This window comes from Loxodonta africana, chromosome 11 (assembly GCF_030014295.1).
Source record: "Loxodonta africana isolate mLoxAfr1 chromosome 11, mLoxAfr1.hap2, whole genome shotgun sequence".
NCBI lineage: Eukaryota > Metazoa > Chordata > Mammalia > Proboscidea > Elephantidae > Loxodonta > Loxodonta africana.
The window spans coordinates 101,745,101-101,770,872 of NC_087352.1; the positions used below are offsets into that span (position 1 = coordinate 101,745,101).

The 25,772-nt window shown below is 37.6% G+C and overlaps 1 protein-coding gene across 7 annotated transcripts in view; it reads left to right on the top strand.

The window, feature by feature from the left end:
* The window catches only part of ANKRD12 (ankyrin repeat domain 12), a 167,795-nt gene that overhangs the window by 65,640 nt on the left and 76,383 nt on the right, over window positions 1-25,772 (top strand). For 4 of the 7 annotated variants that reach the window (XM_064294715.1, XM_064294714.1, XM_064294717.1 and 1 more), the window contains 3 exons: window positions 1,323-1,469; window positions 4,030-4,230; window positions 9,271-9,413. In XM_064294715.1, coding sequence (XP_064150785.1) covers window positions 1,323-1,469; window positions 4,030-4,230; window positions 9,271-9,413 — 491 coding nt within the window. Of the gene's footprint in view, window positions 1-1,294; window positions 1,470-4,029; window positions 4,231-9,270; window positions 9,414-21,196; window positions 21,271-25,772 lie in introns of those variants that run through there. The other 3 variants (XM_064294719.1, XM_064294718.1, XM_064294720.1) reach the window with 3 other exon arrangements.

Below are 25,772 nucleotides of genomic sequence, written 5' to 3' on the forward strand. Positions count from 1 at the left end.
TACTAAATTGGATTATTAGTGATTACATGAGAAATATGACAATAGAAGAATATATTAAATGATGAATAAAGATCAATTTAAAGAAGTCTTGAACAATTTTTTTTTGTTACGTAAGAAATATTCAACAAAACACATTTTAGGAGCTGCTGAGTTTTGAGTGGTTCATGGGTGACAAAGTTTGAGCATTAGGTCCCCTCATCTTTCTAGGCAATTAGGGTACCAGTATCTTAAATAAGTGATACACTGGAAGAATTATTAATAATGCTTAGGCCTACTAATATTATTAAACTGTTATTATTAGTTTCTGGGAACTTTCTAAGTTAATAAATGCTTATCTCCTAGAGTATTCTAGCTTAGACACATCTGCCTGCAGTTTTTTTTTTCAGTTTATTTAAAATTTTTTTTTAAGTTTATAGCTCTTTTCTGCAAGGACCCTCAAACCTTGATCTGTAAATTTCAGATACTCCTAAAGGGCCATAAGGTTTTCTAAGAAGTAGTTACCTAGACAGGTAATAACCAGATATCTACATTAGCTTGCATGGGGCCACCTGCATTAACTCCTAGAGAATTCCTAAAGAAAAACCTCTGTATCACTCTTACCTGTGGAATCCATTCAGTCTGATTTTCCTGGTTGAGAAATGCTGAATGTATCACAAAATTCAAGAGCTGACTTGTGACAAATCAGATCTCTTTGAAAGGGGCCTTGGAAATTTTTCGATTTTTTTGCAGGGTCCTCTGTGAACCCACTGCAACACACAACCTCTAATTTGGCAGTTTTGAGCTTTGATAAATATAATTTATCCAATTATATTTGATTGGGACTTTTTTTCACAAGCTCTTCAGTGTGATGACACTTGTCTAAGTGATGAGACACTTAGCTCCTGAAGATTATGCACATCATTAGTGAACCAGGGAAGTAATATGAAGAAACACTGCCATGTAGATGTGTCAGTAATTAAGAGTGAAATACACTGAATGAAACAAGTTTCAGAGATATAATACTAAGGGATATTTGAAATGTTATTGAAGAAGTTAAATTTTAATAGACCAAATCATTAATATACAAATTGTACTAGAAGTAAATTTCTGAGTGTTACTAATTTTCTAAAAACAATAGCATTAAGAATATACTTTTTCAAAGCCCGCAGGAAGAAAATTGCTTATACAAAAAGTCCAGTGCTTTTTTGTCTGGCTGTTACTAGCTCACCTATCATATACATTTCTTGTATATATACGTAGCATCTATTAAAAAGAAGTCATATGTTTTGCTTTTGAGTACTTATATTTGTTTCAGATTCCTCCATATCTATTAATAATTCCAGAGAAAGAAGGTCCAGAAAAGAAGAAGACAAAAAAGGAAGCTGGAAATAAGAAATCCACACCAGTTAGCATTCTTTTTGGTTATCCACTCTCTGAGCGAAAGCAGATGGCACTTCTTATGCAGATGACAGCAAGAGACAACAGTCCAGGTGACAACAGTCCTACTGTCATTGAGTTTATATGTATTCTTAGTTTTCCTCAGGCAGCTCTAGTCTTGTTTTAACAATTATTTTTAACTACTTTTAATTTTGACCCTTTCCTGAATTTAATCAGAATTTCCAGTTTGTAATTTTACATTTATTTCTGTGACAGTTTGTTGTCAGTAACCCTCACTAGATAAGCAGCTAAACGAGAGCAGGAATCTCTGCACTTAGTAGGCATTCAGTAAATATTTGCCAAATAAAATGAGTAATTTAGAAAAGGCTGCTTTCAGATTTATAGTAACTTTTTGGTTCACTAACATCCTGCTGATTAACTGGTAATCTTTTAAGATCTACTGAATTCTTTTAAAAAGAAAAATATCTGCAATATAGTGTGTATATTTTTCATCCTCCTAATTAAGGTATCTCACATGAAGTTACATAATTCTCATTGACTGATGGGGCAAAGTAAATCAGTTTTGTCTGGAGGGAAAAAATATTTTGACTCTGCATTCAAGGTGTCTTTTTAAGTGTCTGAGTATCATAATACCCAAACCAAACCCACTGCCATCCAGTCGATTCCGACTCATAGTCACCGTATAGGACAGAGTAAAACTTCCCTTGGTTTCCAAGGCTATAAATCTTCACAGAAGCAGACTGCCACATCTTTCCCCTATGGACCGGCTGGTGGGTTTGAACTGCTGACCTTTTGGTTAGCAGCTGAGCATTTTAACCACTGTACCACCAGGGCTCCTGGCAGGTAACATAGTAAAAACCCAAGAACCTGTTGCTGTTGAGTCAATTCCAACTCACAGTGACCCTATTGGACAGAGTAGAACGGGCCCATAGAGTTTCCAAGGAGCACCTGGTAGATTTGAACAGCTGACCTTCTGGTTAGCATTTGAACTTAACCATTATGCCACCAGGGCTCCAATAACATAAGAGATTCTGTTAAAATGCATTGAAATAGACAATGTTTCCTGTTAACTTTTTCTGGTTGGCTCTTCCTTAAAAACTGAGAGAACATGGTAAAATTCTTAGCGTTTCAAAGTAACATAGTTTTCATCAAAGCATGAGTATGTCTAGTGTCTTATACTAATAAAAATATTGTAAGACTTCCTGCTTTTCAGCTAGATTATGTTGTTTTGGTTACTCTCCTACCTTTCCACCCACAACCAAGGAAGGTTGCCAAAATAAAGATATTTCATAGTGTTAAAACTTAAAAAGTATCTGTAAAATGTTGATTTTGGGTCAGATTCACTAGTTGGATGGAAAGATTTTATTTTTTAAAACTTTTTTGGTACCGTTTATCTCTATCCTTCTTAGAATGAATGAAGTAAAATAATTAAAACAAGGCAAAAAGTGTTCCTGCATCTCCTTATCTCTAGAAATAATCACTATTAATAAGTAGTTTCTTATATATACTTACAGGATCCCTGGGTGGCATAAACTACTAAGTGCTCAGCTGCTACCCAAAAGGTTGACAATTCAAGCCCACCCACATATGCCTTGGAAGGAAGTCCTGATGTTGTGCTTTTGAAAGATCATTGCCCTGAAAACCCTATAGCGCACGGTTCTCCTCCTAAACACGTGGGGTCTGCACGAGTCGGAATTGACTTGATGGCAACTGGTTTGGTTTTATATTTACTTTCGGAAACGTTCTAGGCATATGCAAGCATAAAAATATCTTTTGTTGTGGCTTATTTTAGAATATAAATGGGATAGATCATACTATAATTCTCTTCTGTAGTTAGCTCCTTTCATTTAAGGGTAGATCCTTGTCAGCTTTCTTTATTAACATGTATAGAACTAGAGTGAAAAGCTTTTGTAAGATCAGAGTGTTTGCCAGCATATAAATGTACTTGGAGTTTAAAGTTCATTGTTTTATTTATTAACGCAGTTGTCCATGTTTTTTTACCCAGATTATCATTTTGAATAATACTGTTTCTCTCTTTTGTGTGTGAATATTAATTTCGTTATGGCTGGCAAAATTTCATACAACTTTATTTTATATCAGCCCAATTCTTACCCTTTTCCAAACTGGTGTTATTTCTTTTATATTTTGGGCTTATGTACCTGTATTCATTTTCATACTAAAATCATCCATGATCATAATTTGCACCTAATATCAGACTAAAATTCCTATACTGTGAGTCAAGAGTGAACTCTAGCCTTCAAGTTCATTTCATCTGGTTCTTAGAATGATAGCTTAACATGCCTATGGAAAATACATTGTTTTATAGATCATCAGATGATTGATTGAGCAACCTCTTTTAGGGTGCATGCTTGATACTTTATCATCATTTTAAGCCAATTTTATGAATTTACAGAATAAAATATTTTTCTCAGCTGGATCACGTGATATTTGATAACCCTGAAGGTCGATCTTATTCCATATATTTGGGTCACATTATTAATGTTATCACCCAAATCAAGTTTTGAATTATTAGATTGAGAAGGTATTCCCACTTCTGTTCCAGGAAATTAGCACAAAACCAATAAAAACCTTTAATTAGCTATACAGGATATTTAGCCTGGAAACTTTTGTTAAATTTTTTCTTTATTGCAGATTCTACACCAAATCATCCATCACAAACAACACCAACCCAAAAGAAAGCTCCCAGCTCCTCATCTCGACAAAAAGATAAAGTTAATAAAAGAAATGAACGTGGTGAGACTCCTTTACACATGGCAGCTATTCGAGGAGATGTGAAACAAGTCAAAGAATTAATAAGTTTAGGGGCAAATGTGAATGTGAAAGATTTTGCAGGTAAGACTACTAATTCGAGACTAATAATTCAGTAACTAAAATTTAAATTTTCTAAACAGATTCTGGTTACAGTTTACTTCCACATTGCTTTATTCTTCTCGTTGAAAAGAGTTTTAAAAGTGTACTTCATTTATTGCAAAACTATTTTGGAGTGTACATAAAATCCTGATCTCTTCCAATTCCATAGCAGTAATTACTCTTTTTTTTTTAAATATAAAACATTTTTGTTGCATACTACGTTATAAGTCTTTATCAAATTTAGTTATAGGCGGATTTGAGTTACATAATGTTTTCAAACTAGTTCATTCATTCATAATTCTTTAAAGAACATTTTATTAGCTTGAACATGACGACTTGCAGATCCCTGGTAGCACAGTGGTTAGGAGCTTGGCTGCTAACTGAAAGGTCGGTAGTTCGATTCCGCTAGCTGTTGCTTAGAAACCCTGTGAGGCAGCTCTTCTCTGTCCTATAGGGTGGCACTGAGTTGGAATTGACTCAATGGCAGTGGGTTTTATGAGGACTTATAAACAAGTGGTGGTGTTATTTTTATTTTCATCACTCAAAACAGGAAAAATATGCAGAAAACAATATAGACATCCTTAATTTCACATAACACACTACCCCCTACCCTGTAGTTTCTTTTGTTTCCACAGAACTATTGTTAAAAATAAGTGTTATCCTTTGTTTGTTTTCATAATTATATATATAAAATATATGTATGTATTTATGTGTTTGAACATAATGAGATCATGTCATTTATATCTATCACTTTGTAATTCTGCAACCTGCTCTTTTTTTAACTTAATGTCTTACTAGGCAAAGGCATTCAACTGTGTGGGTCATAACAAATTGTGGATAACATTGTGAAGAGTGAGAATTCCAGAACATTTAATTGTGCTCATGAGGAACCTGTTCATAGATCAAGAGGCAGTCATTTGAAAAGAGCAGGGGGATACTGCAGGGTTTAAAGTCAGAAAAGGTGTGCATCAGGGTTGTATGCTTTCACCGTGCTTTTTCGGTCTGTATGCTGAGCAGATAATCCAAGAAGCTGGACTATATGAAGAAGAATGAGGCATCAGGATTGGAGGAAGACTCATTAACAACCTGTGATATGCACATGACACAACCTTGCTGAAAATGAAGAGGACCTGAAGCATTTACTGATCAAAGGCTGCAGCCTTCATTATGGATTACACCTCAAAGTAAAGAAAACAGAAGTTCTCACAACTGGACCAATAAGCAACATCATGATAAATGAAGAAAATATTGAAGTTGTCAAGGATTTCACTTTACTTGGATCCATAATCAACACCCATGGAGGCAGCAGTCAAGCATTGGGCAGATCTGCTGCAAAAGACCTCTTTAAAGTGTTAAAAAGCAAAGATGTCACTTTGAGCACTAAGGGAAGACTGACCCAAGCCATGGTGTTTTCAGTCACTTCATAGGCATGCAAAAGCTGGACAGTGAATAAGGAAGACCAAAGAAGAATTGATCCCTTTGAATTATGGTGTTGGCAGAAAATATTGAATATACCATGGACAGCCAGAATGCTTCCACAAAGCGAGAATGATAAGGCTTTGTCTCACGTACTTTGGACCTGTTATCAGGAAGGACCAGTCCTTGGAAAAGGACATCATGCTTGGCAAAGTAGAGGGTCAACAAAAGAGAGGAAAGACCCTCAATGAGATGGACTGACACAGTGGCTGCAATGATAGACTCAAGTATTGCAAAAATTGTGAGGATGGCATGGGACCAGGCAGTGTTTTGTTCCGGTTGTACGTAGGGTCAGAACTGACTCAGCACTTAGCAACCTCTTATAGATATTTCTGTCAGCACATATTGTTAGGTTGATTTCATTCATTTTAACAGCTGTGTACCTGTTGCTGGCAAGTTGATTCCAACTCATAGCAACTCTACAGGACAGAGTAGAACTGTCTTACAGGGTTTCCAAGGAGCAACTAGTGAATTCGAACTGCTGATCTTTTGGTTAGCAGCCGAGCTTTTAACCATTTTTCCACCAGGGCTCCAACAGCTGCATAATATGGTATTAATTTCCATAGGCAATACTGCAGTGAACACCTGGTATAAATATCTTTGTATAAGTAATGGAGAAGGAGTCCTGGTGGCCCAATGGTTAAGAGCTCAGCTGCTAACTGAAAGGTTGACATTTTAAACCCACCAGCCACTCCATGGGAGAAAAATGTGGCAGTCTGCTTTCATAAAGATTTACAGTCTTGGAAACCGTATGGGGCAGTTCTGCTCTGTCCTGTAGGTTCGCTATGAGTCGGAATTGACTTCACGGCATTGAGTTTGGGTTTTCTGGTCATGGTAATGGAAGGGAAATTACTAAATCAAAGAGATGTATATTTAAAAATCTTAAAAATACAGCCAAATAAGACCCAGTGCTGTCGAGTCAGTGCTGACTCATAGCAACCCTATAGGACACAGTAGAACTGCCCCATAGAGTTTTCAAGGAGCGCCTGGTGGATTTGAACTGCCAGTCTTTTGGTTAGCAGCTGTAGCACTTAACCACTACACCACCAGGGTTTCACAGCCAAATAGCCCTCCAAAAAAAGCCTTTGTCAGTTTACGCTACCATCAAGCATGTGAGTGATTTTCCACATACCTTCACTAAAACTGGATATTTATTAGTTTAATTACTAACAATCTAACAAATGAAAAAAAAAGATCTTATTTTAATTTGGATTTCCACAATCACTAGTGTTAGTGAACATTTTTGTGTGTGTGTGCTTATTATAAATTTATATTTATTCTGTGAATTGCCTTATCCAGTCCTTTTTTTGTTCTTTCTTTTGGTTAGCAGTACCGTATTTTTATGCAAACAACATGCACCTTTCTATATTTTCATAGTAAGCTTACAAAAATACTTCGAGGCAGGAGGGTGTGGTTGGCAAACAAACGTAGGAGGAGCATGTTATTTGTGTAAACATACAGTATTAATATTTAAGAGCTCTTTATTTAACCTGTATTTTAATTCTCTATTGTCTTAGCTTATTAGTGCTGATACACCAGAAATACCACAAGTGGGTAGCTTTAATACACAAAAATTTATTATTTCACGGTTTAGGAGGCTAGAAGTCCAAACTCAGGGCGCCAGCTATAGAGAAAGGCACTCTGTTCACTCTAAGGGAAAATCCTTGTCTCTTACAGCTTCTCTTCCTTGTTTCCTTGGTGATATCCACATGACATCAGTCTTTCCCCATTTATGCTTGCTTGCTTGCTTGCTTCTGTGCCCACAGGGCTCCTTTTATACCTTAAGTGATTGGCTTAAGACATACCCTACACTGATAGAGCCTTATTAACATAGTAGAAACCCCTATTCCTAAATGGGATTACATCCACATGGATTGTTGTTGTGTGCCTTGCAGTGGATTCCAACTCACAGGGACTTTATAGGACAAAGTAGAACCGGCCCAAAGGGTTTCCTAGGCTGTAATCTTAATGGGAGTAGATTGCCAGTTTTCTCCTTAGGAGCAGCGGGTGGGTTCAGACCTTTTGGTTAGCAGCCAAGGGCTTAACCGTTGCACCACCAGGGCTCCTATCCACATATATAAGGGTTAGGATTTACAGCACAGATTTTTAAGGGACGCAGTTCAGTCCATAGCATCTGTGAAACATGCTGTAAAGATGTTCACTGTCTGTGGTTTATGTGTGAACTTTTTTTTACAGTGTTGTTTATTGTAGGAAAGTTTTTATTTTTTATGTACTCAAATCCATTAATCTTTTCATTTATGGGTTCTTAGCTTGGTATCTTATTTAAGAAGCCCTTCTCTGCTTCTGTGAGTAGGAATCCACTCAGCAACAACAGGTTTCGTTTTTTTGTTTTTTGCTCTGCTTCTGGATTGTAAAACTATTCTCCTATATTGTCTTCTACTCTTTTCAGAATTTTGTTTTTTTACATGAAGCTCTCATAATATACCTGAAATTTGCTCCTGTTTTTGGTGTCAGTAGGAAAAAGGATGGTATTCAAGACCTACTTTAAAGAATGAGACTTAAAATCCCTTGCATCTATTCTAGGGGAAAGCTTGATATTATATATCAGAAACCTCAAAAATGACCCTTCCCTTTGCTCTAACAATCCGACTTAAAAGGATTTATCTTAAATATTTAATCATGGATGTGCACAAGAATGCTCATTGCAGCATCGTTTCTAATATCTAAAAATTAGAAATAGTTTAAGTACTCAATAATAGGAGATGAAACCTATTGCCATTAAGTCGATCCCGACTCATGAGCGACCCTATAGGACAGAGTAGAACTGCCCCACGGGGTTTCCAAGGAGCGGCCGATGGATTCAAACTACCAGCCTTTTGGTTAGGAGCCAAATGCTTCACCTCTGCACCACCGGGGCTCCACTACTAACAACAAATTCTTCATCACAATCACGTTCACTTGCTGTACATGCAGCTTTTAAATCATTGAAAAGGCTTCGAGCCTTTTTTCTAAAGTAAGGCTGAGTAAGAACCGTGTGCACCTGTACTGACTTACCTGCAGATTCTTAAAGGCACACTCAGGAACGGATCTTGTTCATAACCCAGCGACTGCCAGTTATATTTTGTTTTCACATTGTTCAGTAGTGAGCGTGTAACTTGTCTAAATTAAGACAATAAATTTAGTTAAAATAAGTATTAAGTCCAGAAAAGATTGTTTCAACTAAACAAATGAAAGCCCTTAAGGCAGTGAAGGTTTTTGTTTACTGAAAGACCTTGATTGATGAAGCTTATTGATATTTGTCTCCTTTTTCTATTCTTTTCCCATAGTTCAAATGATTACTATAAATTGTATTTACCGGGTAAGTTTAAGTGTTCAATACTTAGTGGCAATGGAAATAATAATACTGTTTTGATTTCCCCTTCTGTAAAACTGCTCTTGTTCTTATCTCTTCGGTTTCAATAGTTTCTTCTGCTTTTCTTTTTCCTTTTGTACCATGTACATTTAGCATTGATGTGCCGCATATGAAAAGCATATATCACGAATTAGTGCAGGTAAACCATATTTAAATTAATATTCTCACTGTAGGTTGGACACCACTGCATGAAGCTTGCAATGTTGGATATTATGATGTTGCTAAGATACTTATAGCAGCTGGAGCAGATGTTAACACACAGGGATTGGACGATGACACTCCACTCCATGATTCTGCTAGTAGTGGGCACAGAGATGTAAGTATGATAGAAAAACCAATAACATGTATTTAATTTTTATTTGTCTCAAAGTTTTTTCTAATTTCCCTTTTGATTTCTTCTTTGATTCATACTTTGACTCATTTGTTGTTTAATTTCCACTTATTTGTGAACTTCCCAGTTTGCCTTCTGTTTCTTATTTCTGATTTCATTCCATTGTGATTGGAGAGGATACTTTGTATAATCTTAATCTTTTTAAATTTGTTGAGGCTATTGTGACCTAGCATATGATCTATCCTGGAGACTTACGCATGTGTACTGGAGAAGAATGTATATTTTATTGCTGTTGGGTGAACTGTTCATATATGTTAACTGTTGTTGGTTTATGTTGTAGATAGGTGCCATTGAGTTGGTTCTGACTCACAGCAACCGTATGTACAACAGAACAAAACACTGCCATGTCTTACACCATCCTCACAATTGCTGCTATGCTTGAGCCCGTTATTGTACCCACTGTGTCAGTCCATGTCATTGAAGGTCTTCCTCTTTTTTGCTGACCCTTTGCTTTACCAAGCATGATGTCCTTCTCCAAAAATGGTCCCTCCTGATAACATGTCCGCAGTATGTGAGATGAAGTCTCCATCCTCGCTTCTAAGGGGCATTCTGGCTATATGTTCTCCAAGGTGATTTGTTTGTTCTTCTGACAGTCCATGGTGTATTCCGTATACTTAATTAACACTGTAATTCACGTGCATCAATTCTCTTTCAGTCTTCTTTATTCATTGCCCAGCTTCGCATCTTAGTCCTCACAGTGACATCTTTGCTTTTTAACACTTTAAAGAAGTTTTACACTCTAAGTTAGTTTATACTGTTGTTCATATCCTCTGTTTCCTTATTGATCATCTGTCTAGATGTTCTTTCCATTATTGAAAGTATCATATTGAAGTGTCTCCAGCTATCCTCGTAGAGCTCTCTGCTACTCCCTTCATTCTGTCAGTGCTTGCTTCATATATTTAGGGGTTCTGATGTTTTGTGTATATATGTGTCATATTTTTTACTTAAAGTTATTTTGTCTGATATCCATACAGCTAACCTGGCTCTCTTTTGCATGAAATATCTTTTTTCTGTTCTTCCACTTTCAACCTATTTGTGTCATTGGTTCTAAGGTGTGTTTCCTGTAGACAGCATATAAACGGATCATATTTTTTATCCATTCTATCAGTCTCTGCCTTTTTTTTTTTAATCTTTTGTTTTTTATGTAGTTTTTTTTATTGTGACTTCAGTGAAAGTTTACAGCTCAAGTTACTTTCTCATACAAAGATTTATTCACACATTGCTATGTGACCCTAGTTGCTCTCCCTATGCAGTGACCGCGCACTCCTCCTTTCCACCCCGGATTTCCAGTGTCTGTCCAACCAGCTCCTGTTCCTTTCTGCCTTCTTATCTCTCCTCTGGACAGGAGCTGTCCATTTAGTCTCATGTATCTACTTGAACTAAGAAGCACACTCTTGATCAGTATCATTTTGTGTCTTATAGTCCAGTCTAATCTTTGTCTGAAGAGGTGGTTTCAGGAATGGTTTTCGTTCTGGGTTAACAGAGAGTCCAGGGGCCATCTTTCTGGGGTTCCTCCAGTCTTGGTCAGACCATTAACTCTGGTCTTTTTACTAAAATTTGCGTTCTGCACCACACTTCACTCCTGTTCCATCAGGGACTCTCTGTTGTGTTCCCTGTCAGGGCAGTCATTTCTGGTAGCCAGGCACCATCTAGTTCTTCTGGTCTGAGGCTGATAGAGTCTCTGGTTTATGTGGCCGTTTTGTCTCCTGGGCTAATATTTTCCTTGTGTCTTTGGTGTTCTTCATTCTCCTTTCCTCTAGGTGGGTTGGGACCAGTTGATGTATCTCGGATGGCCGCTTGCCAGCTTTTAAGGCTCCAGACACCACTCACCAAAGTGGGATGCAGAACATTTTCTTAATAAACTTTGTTATGCCAGTTGACCTACATGTTCCCTGAAACCATGATCCCCAGACCCCCACCCTGGCTACTTTGTTGCTTGAAGCGTTTGGTTATATTCAGGAAACTTCTTACCTTTTGATTTAGTCCAGTTGTGCTGAATTCTTCTGTATTGTGTGTTGTCCTTCCCTTTACCTAAGATAATTCTTGTCTACTTTATCTAGTTAGTGAATACCCCTCTACCTCCCTCCCCACCCTCATAACCATGAAAGAATGCTTGCTTCTGTGTTTAAACCTTTTCCTGAGTTCTTATGATAGTGGGCTCGTACAATATTTGTCCTTTTGTGACTAATTTCACTCAGCATAACGCCTTCCATCCACATTATGAGTTGTTTCACAGATTCATCATTGTTCTTTATCATTGCATAATATTCCATTGTGTGATTATACTATAATTTGTTTATTCATTCATACATTGATAGGCACCTAGGTTGTTTCCATCTTTTTGCTATTGTTAATAGTGCTGCAGTGAACATGGGTGTGCATATATCTATTTGTGTTACGGCTCTTATTTCTCTAGGATATACTCCAAGGAGTGGGATTGCTGGATCATATGGTACTTGTATTTCTAGCTTCTGAGGGACGTGCCAACTCAATTTTGAAAGTGGTTGTACCATTTTACATTCCCACCAGCAGTGTGTAACTGTTCCAGTCTCTCCATAACCTCTGCAGTGTTTATTGTTTTGTGTTTTTTGGATTAATGCCAGCCTTGTTGGGGTGACATGGTATCTCGTGTAGTTTTAATTTGCATTTCTCTAATGGCTAATGATCATGAGCATTTCCTCATGTATCTGTTAGCCACCTGAATGTCTTCTTCGGTGAAGTGCCTCTTCATATCCTTTGCCCATTTTTTAATTGGGTTATTTGTCTTTTTGTTGTTGAGGTTTTGCAGTATCTTGTAGATTTTAGAGATTAGTCCCTGGTCAGATATATCTTAGCCAAAAATTTTTCCCAGTCTGTAAGTTGTCTTTTTATTGTTTTGGTGAGGTCTTTGGATGAACATAAGTGTTTGATTTTTAGGAGCTCCCAGTTATCTAGTTTCTCTTCTGGTGTTTGTGCATCGTTAGTAATGTTTCGTATCCTGCTTATGCCATGTTTTAGGGCTCCTAGCATTGTCCGTATTTTTTCTTCTATAATCTTTATCATTTTAGATTTTATATTTAGGTCTTTGATCCATTTTGAGTTAGCCTGTGTGCATGGTGTGAGGTATGGGTCTTGTTTCATTTTTTTTTGCAGATGGATATCCAGTTATTCCAGCACCATTTGTTAAAGAGACTGTCTTTTCCCCTTTTAATGAACCTTGGGCCTTTGTCAAATATCAGCTGCTCATAGTTGGATTAATTTATGTCTGTATTGTCACTTCTGTTCCATTGGTGTATGTATCTGTTGTTGTACCAGTACTAGACTGTTTTGACTACCGTGGCAGTATAATAGGTTCTAAAGTCAGGTAGTATGAGGTCTTCTACCTTATCCTTCTTTGTCAGTAATGCTTTACTTATCCAAGGTCTCTTCCCTTTCCATATGAAGTTGCTGATTTGTTTCTCCATCTCATTAGGAAATGTTGTTGGAATTTGGATTGGGATTGCATTTTTCTATAGATGGCTTTGGGTAGAATTGACATTTTCACAGTATTGAATTTTCTATCCATGAGCAAGATATGTTTTTCCACTTAATGTAGGTGTCTTTTGGTTTATTGCAGGAGCGTCTTGTAGTTTTCTTTGTATAGGCCTTTTATGTCTCTTGTTAGATTTATTCCTAAGTTTTTTATCTTCTTGGGGGCTATTATAAACGGTATTGATGTGGTGATTTCCTCTTTGAAGTTGTCTTTGTTGGCTTAGAGGAATCCAACTGATTTTTGTATGTTTATCTTGTATCCTGATACTTTGCTGAAATTTTCTATTAGTTCTAGTAGTTTTCTTGTGGGTTCTTTGGGGTTTTCTGTGTATAAGATCATATCATCTTCAAGTAGAGGTACTTTTATTTCTTCTTTACCAATTTGGACGCCCTTTATTTCTTTTTCTAGCTTAATTGCTCTGGCTAGGACCTCCAGCACAATGTTGAATAAAGAGTGATGATAAAGGGCATCCTTGTCTGGTTCCTGTTCTCAAGGGGAATGCTTTCAAACTCTCTCCATTTAGGATGATGTTGGCTGTTGGCTTTGTATAAATGCCCTTTATTATGTTGAGGAATTTCTCTTCTGTTCCTATTTTGCTGAGAGTTTTTATCAGGAAAGGGTGTTCACTTTGTCAGATGCTTTTTCTGCATCAATTAATAAGATCATGTGGTTCTTTTGTTTTACTTATGATTTTATTTATTTATACATTGATTGTTTTTCTAATGTTGAACCATCCCTCCCTACCTGGTATGAATCCCACTTGGTCATAGTGAATTATTGTTTTGATATGTTGTTGAATTCTATTGGCTAGAATTTTGCTGAGGATTTTTGCATCTACATTCAGGAGGGATATTGGTCTGTAATTTTATCTGGTCTTGGTATCAGGGTTATGGTGGCTTCATAGAATGAGTTTGGGAATATTCTATCCTTTTCTGGGCTCTGAAATACCTTTAGTAGTAGTGGTGTTAACTCTTCTCTGAAATTTTGGTAGAATTCTCCAGTGAAGCCGTCAGGGCCAGGGTATTTTTTGTTGGGAGTTTTTAATTGCCTTTTCAATCTCCTTTTGTTAAAGGTTTATTTAATTGTTCTACCTCTGTTTGTGTTAGTTTAGGTAGGTAGCGTGTTTCTAGAAATTTGTCAATTTCCTCTAGGTTTTCAAATTTGTTAGAGTACAATTTTTCATAGTATCCTGTTAACGATTGTCTTAATTTCAGCTGGGTCTGTTGTGATATTCCCCATCTCATTTCTTATTTGAGTTGTTTGCTTCCTCTTGAGTTTTTCGTTGGTCAGTTTAGCCAGTGGTTTACGATTTTGTTAATCTTTTCAAAGAACCAGCTTTTGGTCTTGTTAACTCTTTCAATTGTTTTTCTATTCTCTTTTTCATTTAATTCTGCTCGGATTTTTATTACTTCCTTTTTTCCGGTGCCTGAGAGTTTGTTTTGCTGCTCCCTTTATATTTTTTCGAGTTGTAGAGTTAATGTTTTGATTTTGGCCCGTTCTTCTTTTTGGATGTGTGCATTTATTGCTACAAATTGACCACTGGGAATTGCTTTTGTTGTGTCCCAAAGGTACTGGTAGCATGTGTTTTCATTCTTATTTGATTCTGTGAATTTATTATTTCCATCCTTAATTTCTTCTATAATCCAGTAGTTTTTGAGCAAGATTTGTTCAGCTTCCATGTGTTCAATTTTTTTTTTCCTTACTTTTTCTGTCACTGTTTTCCACGTTATGGCTTTATGGTCAGAAAAGATGCTTCGTAGTATTTCCGTGCTTTGGATTTTGTTAAGGCTTGCTTTGTGTCCTAATATGTTATCTATTCAGGAGAATGGTGTATGTGTGTTGGAAAAGAAAGTATACCTGGCTGCTGTTGGGTGAAGTGTTCTATATATGTCTTTGAGATCAATTTGGTTGATTGTGGCATTTAGGTCTCCCATGTCTTTATTGAGCTTCTTTCTGAATGTTCAGTCCTTCACCGAAAGTGGTGTGTTGAAGTCTCTTACTGTTATTGTGGAGCTATTTCTCTTTTCAATAATGTTAGTTTGTTTTATGTATTTTGGAGCCCTGTTGTAGGGTGCATATATTTTTTTTATCGTTATGTCCTCTGGTGTATTGACCTTTTAATCATTATATAGTGCCCTTCCTTATTCTTTGTAGTGGATTTTACTTCAAAGCCTATTTTGTCAGAGATGAATATTGCCACTTCTGCTCTTTTTTTATTGTTGTTTGCTTGGTACATTTTTTCCCTTCCTTTGAGTTTTAGTTTGTGTATTTAAGTCTAAGGTATGTCTCTTGTAGGCAGCATATAGACAGATTGTGTTTTTTATCCATTCTGCCACTCTCTGTCTCTTTATTGTTGTATTTAGTCCATTTACATTCAGCATAACTATTGATATGTATGAGTTTAGTGCTGCCATTTTGATGTCTTTTTTTGTGTGTTGTTGACAGTTTCTTTTTTCCATTTAATTTTCTATGCTGAGTCATTTTTCTTTTTGTATTTTCATTTCATCCTTTTCAGTGTTGTTGATGTTGTATTTGCTGTGTCTTTATGTTTTTGTTGTTTTTTATTTTGATGTATAGGATTGTTAGTTTTCTTGGTTACCTCAATATTTACCTCTGTTTTTCTAAGTTTAAACCAATCCTTTCTTTATATCACCTTGACTTCCTCTCTGTATGAAAGATCTGTGACTACATTATTTAGTCCCTCTTTTTTCTTTTAACGTTATCATCTTTTACGTATTTACGTCTGTTTCCCTATTTTCGGTGTTTTAGCTACCTTTGATTTATTTGTGACTTCCCTACCTGGGTTGATATCTGGTTGTTCCAGTCTTGTATTGCTGTCTGATGTTACTGATTTTCTAACCAGAAGACTCCCTGTTGTGTTTCTTGTAATTTTGGTTTGGTTTTTTACAAATTCCCTAAACTTCTGTTTGTCCAGAATGTCCTAATTTCACCATCATATCTGAGAGAGAGTTTTGCTGGATATATAACTCTTGGCTGGCAATTTTTTTTCCTTCAAGGCTTTATATATATCATCCCATTGCCTTCTTGCCTGCGTGGTTTCTGCTGAGTAGTCCGAGTTTAGTCTTACTGACTCTCCTTTGTAGATGACTTTTCTTTAATCTGTAGCTGCCCTTAAAATTCTATCTTTATCTTTGGTTTTGGCAAGTTTGATTATAACTTATCTTGGTGACTTTCTTTTGGGATCTACTCTGTGTGGGGTTCGATGAGCTTCTTGGATAGATATCTTCTCATCCTTTATGATAGCAGGGGAGTTTTCTACCAACAAATCTTCAGTGTTTTGTTATTTCCTGCTGTTCTGGTACTCCAGTCAGTCATAGGTTATTCCTCTTAATAGAGTCCCACATAATTCTTAGGGTTTCTTTGGTTTTTTTAATTCTTTTATCTGGTTTTTCCTCAAAGAAGTTAGTGTCAAGTGCCTTATCTTCAGTGTAACTAATTCTGTCTTCCGTTTCCTCAGTTCTGCTCCTGTGACTTTCTATTGAGTTGTCTAATTTTGAAATTTTATTGTTAATTTTTTGGATTTTGGTTTGCTGTCTCTTTATGGGTTCCTGCATCCCATTAAGTTTGTCATTATGCTATTGTATAACTTTCTTAGGTTCCTCTGTTGTTTTGTCTGTGTGTTTCTTGGCTTGTTCTGTGTTTTGCCTGGTCTCCTTTTCTGATCTCTTGAAGAGCTCTGTATATTAATCTTTTGTGTTCTATCTCTAGTAATTCCAAGAAATTATCTTCCTCTGGAAGGTTTCTTGATTATTTTTTTTGGACCCTTGCTGAAGCCATCATGGTCTGCCTCTTTAAGTGTTTTGATATTGACTGTTGTCTCCGAGCCATCGATAAATTATTATTTTGTTTGCTTACTGTGTCCTTGCTTCTCGTTTTGTTTTAATATGCCCAAATAGGCTTGTCTTGTGAACTAGTTTGATTATTGGCTCTTTTGAAACTCTCACATCCTTTCACCAGGTGGTTAGATCTGTTACTGGATATGTGAGCCCAGGAGTCCATTTACTCTTCTCGTATGGATCAGCTTAGGTGTCCAGGTAGCCAGTCACCAAGTGTGTGGTGCAGGCTCTCACCTACAGCCCTAGACAGGCAGGGGTGATTGGAGTAGGCACAGGTATCTGGGTGCGCTAGGGGGTTATGCATTGAGTAAGGCAGGGGGCTCTCAGCTGCCCCTGAGTGTACAGGAGGAAAGCATGTCCCTGTTCCCTAGAGTGCATAGGTGGGTGGGTTTTGCAGCTGGGTCATGGTCACCCAATGCTGTTGACTGTAAGGACCCTTTTTGCGGGTGGCTAGTTTTTTTTTAGATGGCATGGGTGGAGCCACCAGTCCTCAGGCACCTGATATATGTCGGTCAGGACCATGCTTAACGGGCAGAGTGGTATCAAATGTCACAAATCTTTCACTCCAGTTTACAGCTGATACAGTTGAAAATAGGGTCCAGGTAAATACCCTGTTGTACTGTGCCAATAAAGGCCTTTACTGTTGAAATGGGCCCTCAGAGGTCTATGCAGGGTTAAAAGGCATTCAAAGTCCATGGACCACTTATCTATGCCTAGGCAAAGGGGCTGTGCCTGCCCTGAGTTCCCGGTTTAGGGTTGCTGGCAGATTATTATTTTCTGCTTGTCAAGTTGTTCCCTCTCAAAAGCCAGGAGAATGGCTCTGGATGCACAATGGGTCCTACTTTTGACTCAGGTGACAGGGCAGTCGCTGAAGCCAGCCCAGGACCTGGTGCAGAGTCGGGAGGGGGCAGGTAAATGGGAGAGAGGTTCTTCCCAGAGGGGTTGTTTTTGATCCATGTGGTAGGTTACATGCACGTATTTATCTTTTGCCGATTGAGCACCACTTACAGCTGGTTCTGGAGGCTTGCATAGATTCTCCACTGCTCAATCTCTCCCCATGTGGAAAAAGCGTTCTGAGTGCCACTGCTTGCCTCACTGCGCACGCCAGCAGATCCAGCCTACAGGGTGCCAGTTCCCACCGGGTCAGGTCTGTCATGGCTTGTTGCTTCTGAACCATCTCTCTTTTTCCCTGCTGCTCAGTCCTATTCCTCAACTTTGCCTTTGATGTTCAAAGATTGTCATATATAATTGAGTCACTTGTTTTTTCTGGGTCTTTGTTGTAAGTCGGACCACAGGAAGCGTCTGACTACTCCACCATCTTGGCTCCGCCTCCCAATCACTGCCTTTCAACTTGAGTTTTTTGAGCATATTTGAAACTATTGTATTAGAGTCTTTTAGTTTGTCAATTATCTGGACTTCTATAGGGACAGTTTCTATCACATTATTTTGTTCTTTCGAATGGGCCATCCTTGTCTGTTTATTTGTATGCCTTGAGATTTTTTGTTGTTGTTGAAACCAGAATTTTTGACTATTAATATGTTAGTGATAAAACTCAGATTCTTACCCTTCCCCGAAGTTTGGATGTTTTCCTTTTAATTTTTATTTATTTATTTTATTCTGAAGGCTGAAGTAGCCCATTTGCTCAGTACCTTCCTCTGTTTTTGCAATTACTGTCCTCCTGGATGTGTGTGGAGATGTAGGCCTCTATTCCCCAGCCCATGCTCAGCTAGTGTTTCAAAAGAGATTGTAGGACTCCAGGGGAAGAAGGGCACACACACACCGCTCCCAGTGTTTACAGCTAGGCTCTGTACTGCTGCCCTTCTTTAACACTGAGCTTGCTTTCTGTATGCTTAGGGGTCAACCCAAGGTGAAAGCATAGGGTCTTCGATATTTTCTGCACCTGGATTTTGCCCTGAGCATGTGTGTGGTTTTCTCAATTCCCCCACAAATGTAGTGCTTTTGAAAGCACTAATTTTTGAAGGAAGTTCTGAATCTGGTATCTCCTTGAACCTTTAAGCATTAATTGTGTGCTCTAGTCACACTATTTAGTTTCAGGCAGATTGGGGCAATCAGAGCCTTCAGGTGCTGTTCACTGCTCCACCTTGCTCCATGTGAGCTCTGAGGCAGGCAAGGGCGAGGGGTAGCACTCTGCTTCATTTCCTCAAGAAATCCTCAGACAGGTCAGAACAGACACACACCATAATCCATTAGCAAAGTCTGCTCTGCTCCCTTCAGAGCCAGATATGTGGTGTCCTCTCTGGGAGTGTAGTCCATAGTCCAACAGGCAGTAGATATGGAAAGTTTTCTTACTGATCTACAGTTGCCTTTTTCTTGATTCAACATTCACTTGGTTGCTGCAACCCTCTGGTTTTCAGAGTTCTTACAGAGTTGAGTCTACCAGTTTCTGGTTGTTTTCCTTGGTGCTTGTAGGCACTGGGGAGTGGGAATGTGAAACAGTTCATGCTACCATCTTCCAAGAAGTCCCTGTGTTGTTTCCTGTTATTGACTGCTGGAATCACTTGTCGCGTAAGAAGTGCTCAGTAAATTTTGTGCACATCCATGTGTAGGTAGATGAATAGATGAATGGATAACTGAGCATATCCAGAATGCCAAAGATTCAGTCATAAAGTCTTACAACATATAAGGTACATTTACTTGCCTCTGAATTTATCAGAAAATGATTTATTTTCTGGCTGAGGTATTTTAAATACTGTAATCTTTGCCTTTTTTTTAAAGCATTATTGATGATCTGTCAAAGATGAATTGTTCTCTTTTAAATGTGACACACAAAGGCTTCCTCATTGCTAAATGTAATTTTAAAGAATTATGCCTTGTTTCTATGAGTAAAAGTTTCTAAATATGCACATTGCTGCAGAATACTTCCAGAAGCTGACCTTTGAGCCCATGTACTGACAGAGACTCAAACACTATTTCCAGTCTCCTTCCAGAGGGACACTGGCATGCTATTTTCACAAAAAAGAAGAAATTTGCTTTTCCTCCTACCAACATGCCTAGTACAGTAGGAGTCACAATTCAAGATCTATTGATAGTTATTTTCTCCTTATTCTTTTACTTGTGCCTAAAGAGGAGGAGGGAAATGATAGCCCCCCAAAACTCTCATCTGTACATATCCATACCATATATTCTGAGCCTCTAGCAAAGAATTGGATTTCTTTCACTCAGTAATAATCATGAAAATGTCAGCTATCCATAAGGCATTCCTAAGGTTGAAGAAACAGAAAAATAGCAGTTCTGTAGCCGGATCTAAATTATTTAGAAAGGAAGCATTAACAAAGCTTACACGTTTCAGGATGCTTTCAGCTTATTCTTGTAATCAGGAATGGTTGCACCTCTCCCAAGCAACTAACTTGTTTTTATCTCGTCAGTTCTGAGAAATAATAACTGATTTTTTTTTTTTCTGTCTTAATGTTGGCTCCTAGAAAGCTAAGACCCTAATCTTTGGCCCTAATCTTCTGCCCTCATTTTTGGCAGGCATGTAGTACATCACGATATACAATTTTACACTAGCTTTATTCCTAGTTCTATCTTATATGTTGTTGGTGGTGGTTGCTATCCAGTCAGTTTTGACTCATGGCAGCTCCACATGTGCAGAGCAGGACTGCTACATAGGGAACAGCTTGGTGGATTCCAGCTGACAACCTTTCAGCATAGAGCCAAGTGCTTAACCTGTGTGCCACCAAGGCTCTTTCTATTTTAAATACCTAACTTTATTTTCTTATGTCTTTATGTCTCATCATTTTTACCTACTTCTGATTTGTTTCCTGCTTTTTTTTTTAATTATGTTTTAGGTGAAAATTTGCAGCACAGATTAGTTTCTCGTTCAAAAATGTGTACACAAATTGTTTTGTGACATTGGTTGCAATCCATGCAATGTGTCGGCACTCTCTTCCTTTCCTTTGGGCGGATGTTGCCCGTTTGGTCTCGTATACTTGATTGAACTAAGAAGCCTGTTCATCACATGTGTTACTGTTTGTTCTATAGGCCTATCTAATCACTGGCTGAAAAGTGGGCTACAGGACTGGCTTCAGTTCTGAGTTAGCAGGGTGTCCGGGGGCCACAGTCTCAGGGGTTCCTCCAATGTCTTGTCAGAACTGTAAGTCTGGTCTTTTTTGTGAATTTGAATTTTGTTCTTTATTTTGTTCCCTCTTTGCCAGGGACCCTCTATTGTGATCCCTGTCAGGCAGTTGGTGATAGTAGCCAGGCACCGTCTGGTTCTTCCAGGCTCAGGCTGGTAGAGGCTGTTGTTCATGTGGTCCTCTAGTCCCCTGGGCTAATATTTTCCTTGTGTCTTTCATTTACTTCATTTTCTTTTGCTCTAGACGGGATGGGACCAGTAGATGTATATTAGATGGCCGCTTGCAAGCTTTTCAGACCCCAGATGCTGCTCACCAAAGTAGGATATCCTGTGACGTATTAAGCAATTTTAAGTTGCCGTAAATCCTTTTCAGAATAAATAGTTATCTTTTTTTCCCTATGAAGATTATCTGTGAAACATGGATTGTTTAAGTTAGGATTTTTCTAACATGTTTGAAGTTACAACTGTACCTGACTCATTATAGGGATATAATAATTTTTTTATTACGTCCTGATAGGAGTAGAAAGCTTTTCAGCAGAATGTTATCAAGAGCCTTGATTCTTTTTTCTCATTCTAGGGCCCTAGTCTAAGGAAATAAGCCTTAATATGTTCACCTCCAACTCAAAGATGTTCACTACAGTATTATTTATAATGACTAAAAATTGTTGACTTTGGTTTCTTTTCCAAACCCCTAAAATGACAGTAAGGAGAGATTTTAAAGGACATAGACCCACAAAAACAAAGTATAGAAGAAAGAAGAAAACTAGTATTTTAGAAGATGAAAATTAGAGGAATCAGTGGTTACTGAACTAGGATAGGATCTGGCCACCTTTTTTGTGTAGGGCCAGTCAGTAAATATTTTAGGCATGGCAGGCCACATGCGGTCTCAGTTGCATGTTCTTTTTTGTTGCCCTCCTCCTCTCCCTCCTCCATCTTTTAGAAATGTAAAAACCCATTCTTAGCTGGAAGGCCAGGTTTGGCCCATAGCCTATAATTTGCCAACTACTGATTTAGAAGATCCAAGAATATTGAAACCAAAGTCAAGAAGCTGCTCAGTTTACAGCACGGAATTCCAGAAAAACTGAAGCTCAAGAATTGATGGCAACAGCTACTTCTGGAAGTGCCTGTTAAGATAAGGCTAAAAACAAGAGGATTGAATCAAAGTCTTTCTGATGCTCGTTTCTTTTTCCTAAGCCTTGCCTCACCTGCATAGCCAAATGACTGCCCCTCTCCTATCCTGGTAGATGACTGGGGGGATATTCCCTGGCAAGGATAAATCAGAGACTCTGGACTGAGGTACAGCAATAGTTGAGAGTAAGGAAGAATATAAGTTAATTAAATAAAGGAGACTGAACATTAAGCCTCTTTACCCTATTCAGCAGCTAGAGTGGTGTAACCACCCACCACCCACTGCCTTCAAGTCGATTCCGACTCATAGCAACTCTGTAGGACTGAGTAGAATTGCCCCATAGAGTTTCCAGGGAGCACCTGGTGGACTTGAACTGCCAACCTTTTGGTTAATAGCCATAGCATTTAACCACTACACCACCAGCATTTCCAGAATGGTGTCAATTAGATTTATATTCCCAGGCATGACGTTGAAAAATGTTACTTCAGAGATTGGACCAGCCAGGGGAGGATTACCCCAGTGAAAATGGCCCAGTCAGATCACATTAGCGTCTATCTGTTAACAAGTCCTTCTAATACGCACAAAACTTTCAGTGAGGTATTTAGTGCCTCACTCTTAAATTCAGACATAGAGACAAGGATCACCTGACATATGAAAAAAGTCTCTAATTCGGAAGCAAGACACTAAAACAAATAGGAAAATGGTAACTTGGAGGAAACAACACTGCCAGGAGGAACTTCCTAAAAAATTATTACCCTCCCCCAAAAGATAAAGGAATTTATTGTAGCCATGACAGAAGAACCAGGTGAATTAAAAATTAATCAACAAATTTAAAGTACTTGAAAGTTAATAGTATGATGGCAGAAATGAAAAAATAGAGTGCCAGTGTTAAAGTTGAGGAAGTCACCCAAAAACTAGAAGACAGAAAGACAGAGGGACACAAAATTAGAGAAAAGCTAAGTTCAATCCAGATGATTAAAAGAACAGTGAAAACAGAACATTATCAAATAAATAATATAAAAAACTTTCCCTGTACTGAAGGAAATTGGGTTTTCAGATTAAAAGGACATTTGAATGCTCAGCACAGTGGATGTAAGAAGTCTGACACCAAAGTGCATTATCCTGGAATTTCAGAACAGTGGAGTCTAAGAATGCCCTCAAGCTTCCAGAGAGAAAAGGCATGTCACGTGTAATGGTAATAAATCACAATGGTATCAAGACTTACCAGTAACATTAGAAGCTGGAAGATAATGGAACAATGCCTTTAAAATCTGAGGGAAATTATTTCTTATCTAGAATTCTATATCCAGATAAGCTGGTAATCAAGTGAGGATAAAATAAAAGTATTTTCTGACATGCAGGAGTCACAGAACATTTACTCATTCTCAGGAATCCCCAACAAAATGAGGGGGTAAACCAAACAAGAAGATAAAATAGAATCTAAAGGACCCAACACAAAATTGAGGAGAAACGTATCTCTGGAGTGATGGGATGAAGGGAAATGCCATGATGACGGTCTAGCTGGACTAAAGAGCAACCAGTCCATTTTAGAGCAAATCAGAAGACTTGGAGAAGGAGGTCTCTAAGAAGAGAGAATTGATAGTATATTGAATTGATCTATTATAGCAAAATTGAGGGCGAGGGGGGTGAACTAAGCATGAGCATGTAGAAAAGAAAGCAAATGAAAAATCAAGGTAATAATTAACTCCATGTGGAGGGGGTAGTGTGGAAGTTGTGCAAGAATGGAAATTTGATCATAGTTTGTTACCTTGGCTCAACATTTGTATTAATATGGTAATGTAAGCAATGTATATTGATCCTACCTAGAGTACAATGTAACTATATTGGGAAGGTAGGAGAAAGGGAGTTATGTGTGGGGCAGGTTGCGGGGAAAACTGGGGAAAGAGATCTGACTCTGTCTGCCCGTTGTGAGAAAAAGGAGACAAAACCTAAAACTGAAAAATACAGAAGAGCGAGCTAAGCACGTTATTTACGTATATGGAGATAAGTGTCAGGGGCACTTGTTCTTCACAAGTAGCTTTTAAAAAGCTAATTGATCTTTTTGAAGCATTAAAAAACAGTATGTATAATTTGGTAAAAATTTAAAATTAAAGAAAAAGGTGAATAAAATATTAACAGTTGCAATCATGAGTAATTCCTTTTCTTTATACATTCTTACATTTCCAAATTTCTACAATAACTTTTTCTTTCATAGTCTAGAATAAAATTTTATTATTTAATTAACTATAAATCTTCATTATTCTTAAATACTTTAATTTGTTAGAAATTCTTCATTTATAGCATCTTGTTTAAAATTGTTTAATGGTAAATGAAGTTAATATTTATTTGTTTCATATTACTAATGTAAATATTCTTTAAGCAAACATGATATGTTTTCTGAGTACCAGAAAACACCATATTCATGTGTTAGGAATACAAAGATGAATAAAGATCCCGTGTGAAGCTTAGAGTACTTGTAGTATAAAATAAATGGGGTAAATGTTAATAAATCGTAGTATAGGGTTACATCTGCTATGATAGAAGTAAGGACATGATAACAGTTTGAGCTCGAAGACAGAAGTGGTTAATTCAACCTGGAGAAGTGGCATCTTCAGAGGAGATGGCTCTTGACCTAGGTCTTCAAAACTGAGTGTGTGCTTACCGAGTCAGGTATCTTTGGAAAGAATATTCCAGTTGAGGAGAATAGTGTGAAATGAGAAAAAGTAAGGAAACATGAATTAGCATGGTATGATACAGTAACTACAAATAGTTGGAACACTTAGGGTTTGATAAGAGATGTGACTGGGAAATGAGGTAGCAGCTGGTTTCTGGAATTACTGTATAACTGTCTAAGAAGTTAGAATTCCATCCTCAGCTTTATAGAATGGCCTTATTAACATTAAAGAGTTTTAAGAGACAGTAAAGAATGATAGTTGTGCTTTGAATGTCTATTGACTAAGTTAACAAAGCTTTTAAACAAAGCTGTATTAAATTACAGCAATACGTGTGTACATTTGAGGGATAATAGTACATAAAAGACAAATCATTCAAGTTTCAGATTAGTTGGTATCATGGCCCCGTTCCCCAGAGGTCCCCAGCACACAAATTGGGAATCATTTAATAGGCATTGGAGGTACTGAAGGGTTTAAACCTAAACAGGGGAAAACATAATCAGATTTGAGTTTGAAATATACTGTAGCAACAGTGTGGAGGTAAAAGAATCTGTTTAGGCAATATTGCAATATTCCTTATTGAGATATAAGGATACATTGAGATACATGATGAAGGTAAGAGTGTACCAATGTCATTCAAAGATCAAAACAAGAAGAGAACTTAAGGAAGCAGAATTAATAGCACTTGATCAACTATTTGATATAGACTATGAGTGAAAAAGAAGAGCCAGTGATAACTCCCAAGTTTCTGGCTACAGTGACTGGGTAGATTTTGGTGCTAGCCACTGAGAAAGAAAGAGAGAAAAGCTGAGGATACAAGTTTAATGAATTCAGTTTGGGACCTGTTTTAAGTTTTTGTATATTAAAATATAAATATATTCAGTATGGTTGTATGCTATGAGCATTTGAAGCTCAAGAAAAAAATAGGTTGAGGGAGACAGAATGAAAATGAATGAATCGTGTAATTGTTATCACATTCAGACTGTCAGAGTAAATGAGATCTCCAAGGAGATGATGCT